This window comes from Sphaeroforma arctica, assembly GCF_001186125.1.
Source record: "Sphaeroforma arctica JP610 unplaced genomic scaffold supercont1.437, whole genome shotgun sequence".
Lineage (NCBI taxonomy): Eukaryota > Ichthyosporea > Ichthyophonida > Sphaeroforma > Sphaeroforma arctica.
Genome location: NW_014040121.1, coordinates 39,067 through 43,562, shown reverse-complemented (window position 1 = coordinate 43,562; position 4,496 = coordinate 39,067). Strand labels below are relative to the sequence as shown.

At 42.3% G+C, this 4,496-nt stretch overlaps 2 protein-coding genes across 2 annotated transcripts in view; one reads left to right on the top strand and one right to left on the bottom strand.

Annotated features, from left to right (window-relative positions):
- SARC_06234 (hypothetical protein) overlaps positions 1–2,333 on the top strand; it is a 4,509-nt gene extending 2,176 nt beyond the window's left edge. Inside the window, exons 3-6 of the mRNA XM_014299872.1 lie at positions 105–328; positions 904–1,094; positions 1,355–1,413; positions 1,606–2,333. Coding sequence (XP_014155347.1) covers positions 105–328; positions 904–1,094; positions 1,355–1,413; positions 1,606–1,889 — 758 coding nt within the window. The 3' untranslated portion in view covers positions 1,890–2,333. The remainder of the gene's footprint in view (positions 1–104; positions 329–903; positions 1,095–1,354; positions 1,414–1,605) is intronic.
- Positions 2,334–2,465: 132 nt separating this feature from the next.
- Positions 2,466–3,731, bottom strand: SARC_06233 (hypothetical protein; the record flags this gene model as incomplete). The annotated part of the gene is made up of 2 exons (XM_014299871.1): positions 2,466–2,935; positions 3,256–3,731. 2 exons carry the CDS (start codon positions 3,729–3,731, stop codon positions 2,875–2,877), a joined length of 537 nt encoding a protein of 178 aa, XP_014155346.1. The 3' UTR covers positions 2,466–2,874.
- Between the last annotated feature and the right edge of the window lie 765 nt (positions 3,732–4,496).

Sequence of the window (4,496 nt, the reverse complement as noted above, 5' to 3'; positions counted from 1 at the left end):
ATATCTCTATATTTATATCATAAATAATATATATATATATATATATACGCATATATATACACTTCCGCCTTAAATAATTACTTACCTGTTGTTCCTCACAATAGGCAATCCCTTCTACGACTTTTTCATGGGTCGCGAGCTGAATCCTCGAATTGGCGACTTTGATCTCAAGGTGTTTTGCGAATTACGTCCTGGACTTATCGGCTGGTGTGTACTGGATCTTGCCATGGCTGCGAAACAAGTACAGCTGCATGGAGAGTTATCCAATTCGATGGCGCTTGTCAATGTATTTCAGATATTCTACGTGCTGGATAGCTTCTGGTCTGAGGTAAGCACGGGAAAGGGAGTATCTTTACGCGAGCAGATATGTGCCTTGGTTCGCGGCTCGTAACATGCTACGGATAGGAAAGAAAATCGGTTTGGGTGTCGTAGTGTAGCTTCATCCTGGTTTGTGTTGGCGGCACGTAAATCCCAATTCCTCTTATCGGTGTTATAGTGTGAAATCGGTAATCCGTTTTGAATCAACCATTCTTGATTTTTAGTATCTGTATTAATACATGACGTTGTATATCATGATATCTTTGGTTATTGTACGAACTGATGAATGTTTGACTACAACTTTGGATGAGTACGTTAGCCACAACACCAAATCCGTGTACGAGTACCGTGTAGAATTTGTGGGTGTGAGTTAATCCAATTTGGCCCTGAATGAGATGCCTCTATTTTCTGTATATTAAGTATGTTGATGTTATCGGGATACACATGATCTTCTATACTGTTTGCATTTTCATCACGCACTACCAAAATCATTATATGTGCTAGTTTAGGGCAAATCTACCTATAAAAAGCAAAGTGAAAAAGAACTCGGTACTTATGGCTATTGTCTCATTTTCATACACACAGGCGGCCCTGCTAACGACCATGGATGTGACTGAAGAAGGATTCGGTTTTATGCTGGCCTTCGGAGATTTGGCCTGGGTGCCTTTCACGTACACACTACAGGCAAGGTACTTGGTGAGCCATCCTCAGTATCTGTCTGTGGCCGCAGTGGTGGCGATCGTTGCTTTGAACGCTGCTGGTTATGCAATTTTCAGGTATGGAATGGTGCATGCTATACAAGCATATGATTTGGGAAAGTTGTCTCGGTTAGTTCTGTCTGATATGTGGCACAGATGTCCTACTCGTACAAACTTATTCTCTGATCTTGATCGACGGTATTAGTTTTCAGATTCTTCTGGCTTTGTTAAGAGGACTCGGCAAAGAATGTCATGAATGTACTAACACGATCAGCCAGGAATCTTGCAGTCGAAAATAAATTAATAAATCCATTTTGTAATTATCTCTTAATCTGCAGATTGTCAAATCGACAGAAGAATCTGTTCCGGAATAACCCGGATGATCCAGCCGTTGCACGTATGTTCTTGAAAAAATCGGTCGCCGCATTTGTATGTACGCGTAATTGGGTCCCTATTTTTAGAGGTGTGCTCTGCTTCTCTCCTTAAAAATCACAGTTTCCTCGATATGCCGCATTGAAACGTCGCACCGCAGCATTAATCCACTGTACTCATATAGACTTACACAGCATTCTTGATCCTGCCTTCACAGACATCGAATACATGAAAACAGATCGGGGCACTCGGCTGATGACGTCTGGCTGGTGGGGTATTGCTCGACACATCAACTACTTTGGTGATATGCTGCAGGGATTGGCCTGGTGTCTTCCATGCGGGTTTGGCCACCAAATCCCCTATTTCTATGCTATATACTTCACAACACTCCTGATCCACCGAGACTTGAGGGATGGGGACAATTGCCAGAAGAAATACGGCAAGGACTGGGATAAGTACTGCTCATTGGTGAAGTCGCGTATTATTCCTTACGTATACTGAGCCGATACTTTATTCTCCGTATATGAGTATAGAGTTGACCGGACTAGTATTCTAGTCTGCACAAGTTTGGTTGCTGCCCTGGTGAGATTTGGTGCAGTATATTTTAGAGTTGCCCTGCAATTGGGAGGGAGATCAACGCAAATCATGCGTTCTTACCACTGACCCTAGCATCCCATCTGCCAAGAATAAGGGTAGGAGGAGGCGTATTAATCAGGCGGTATTCTACTACCGACGCGCTTGCTCGTATCTTTGTGTATACGAGTCTAATGTCAAGTGGCGTGAGAAGCGCTGAGGTGTTTAAAAGAATGAAACGCATTCTCAATTCCTGTCTCACCAATCTCAATAGTATCCTTTATGAGCACAAGCTCCATCACAAAATGAAAAGACTTGTTCTGGTCGGACCGATACTATTGCTTGATTAATAAATAGAAAACAACTTTCAAACTCTGTTTAGACCAATTGCAGTGCACCTATACTATGATAATCGAGACTCATTTCAAATTGCTTCGAAGAATTCAAACAATCTAGCCTGATTTGCTAGAGCGCAGTCTCTAGGTAATGTCTCAAGTGGCACATGTTCTTATGTACATCAATATGTATGCAATGTTTATTTCGTTGTCTATGCCCGATTTGTCATTGTGCAGATTAGGACTTTATGGCGCCGGACATGCATTCATGAAAGCCGATATAAGAGCGCTTTCCATGCGCGAAATTCTAAATGAATGGGAAGGTGTAATCACAAAAGTGGTGCAAGGGAGGGAGGGCCTTACTATAACAGGGAATTTATCCTATTTGAAGATATATTGGCCGGGACCGTATGCATTTGATGTATAAATATATGCCCATGAGGCATGTCTAAATGTTTAAGAGGCATGTTTAAATTGATATTGCTCTGCACGTGCGCATCCCTGTGTGTAGGACCACCGAATGTGAGTGGCTGCTGATGTTGCCAACTCTAGATTGATAGAATTATACGAGGTCGATCCTAAGCTGCAACTGAAGTCTCCATCATTTCGTCAACGCTATCGGGCGCAATCTTTTTGACTCTGCAAAGTTGCATCGGAACAAAACATTCAGAATTGAGTTGTCAGCAGATACAAAAGTAGACGACACGATGATGAAAGAAGAGGGAAAGGACAGTAGGAGCAGCCACTTGTAGCGGTCTCTACACCACAAAGCCCACCTCAAAACAAAACCACACAGATGCTAGCAGAACTTACAGCCTCAATATCAATCATTAGTCGCGATTGCCGCACAGTTCCTAAGAAACATTAGCCCCGGACGTCAATGTAACCCTTGCAAGAGATCGGCATGGGCATACGCACAACCAGACTGGTATATGACAAAATACACTTCTAGCACATACTTTCCAGCGAAGGGTTTGATCGCGCTTTCGTCCCCGGTGCCAATGAAGTTCACATCCCACCCGGAATCATTGTCCACCGTAGGACAGAAGCTGACCCGCCTGCCCTTTAAATGCCTCTCACTATATACGTCGCTCGTAGCCGTCAGCTCAGCATCGCGCATTGAAACTGGTCCAGGTGTGGTCGCGTGTTCGACTTTTAAGTACGCACGAGAGTGTATGGCATGTGCTACATACGAGAACAGAGCCAACCATGTGCCGACGAATGTCACCCAGCACAGGACCAGGCATAGCACGCACACACTCAGGAACAACAGCGAGCCTTGGAGTGCTGCCAGCCCTAGCAGTGCGAAGCCAATAAGCGCGCAGGGACTGTACGAGGGTGTGAGGTGTTGTCCAGGTGATAAGTATATTGGAGAGAGAAGTGGCAAGTCGGTGAACTTAGTCAACACTTCATCGTCAAAAGCGGGTAGATCCATCTCATGTCTACGATGATGAGAATAGAGAATATCTATTTACAAGTGTCCCGGGTATCGTCGATTTATGTGCAGGAAACATGCGCGAAGAGAACAGATAGGATATCGTACTACACATGAGGACATCGATAATTTCTTCACCGTACGCGCAACGTACAACTCTGAATGACGCAAAACTGACATGTCGGTCTACCAGTAACAGATACGATGATTGGTACTCACTGGAGGAGGAAGTATAGCATTGATGAACAAAATCCTAGACACTTACAAAATAGTAAATAAACAGGTGCGTAAACAAGAGTACTGCGATAGTGTACACGTGAGTTTACTGGTGGTTCGAGATGACACAGTTACATATAAAATCATAGAAGTCACAAATCAATATGCATGTGGTCCAAATGATACAACTTGACCTTGACAGAGCATCGACACACCCCAACATATGAAAAGACAGATACATATCTGAACTATGCAAATATATACTACAAATAATATCTGAGAAAAAAACCAACAAACCTAGGTAAATCTGTACTTCAATTAAGCTATGGAACTACATGCACACTATACAACTCTGTATATATATATACTTAATATACATACATATATAAATATATATATATATATATACGTACACACACAACACACAACACACAACACACATACACATACAGATCGTATACGTAATAACACATTTGTATATGCATACATAGTATTTTTATCTATATATATATAACTATTTAGAACTATATATATATATATACTATAGTA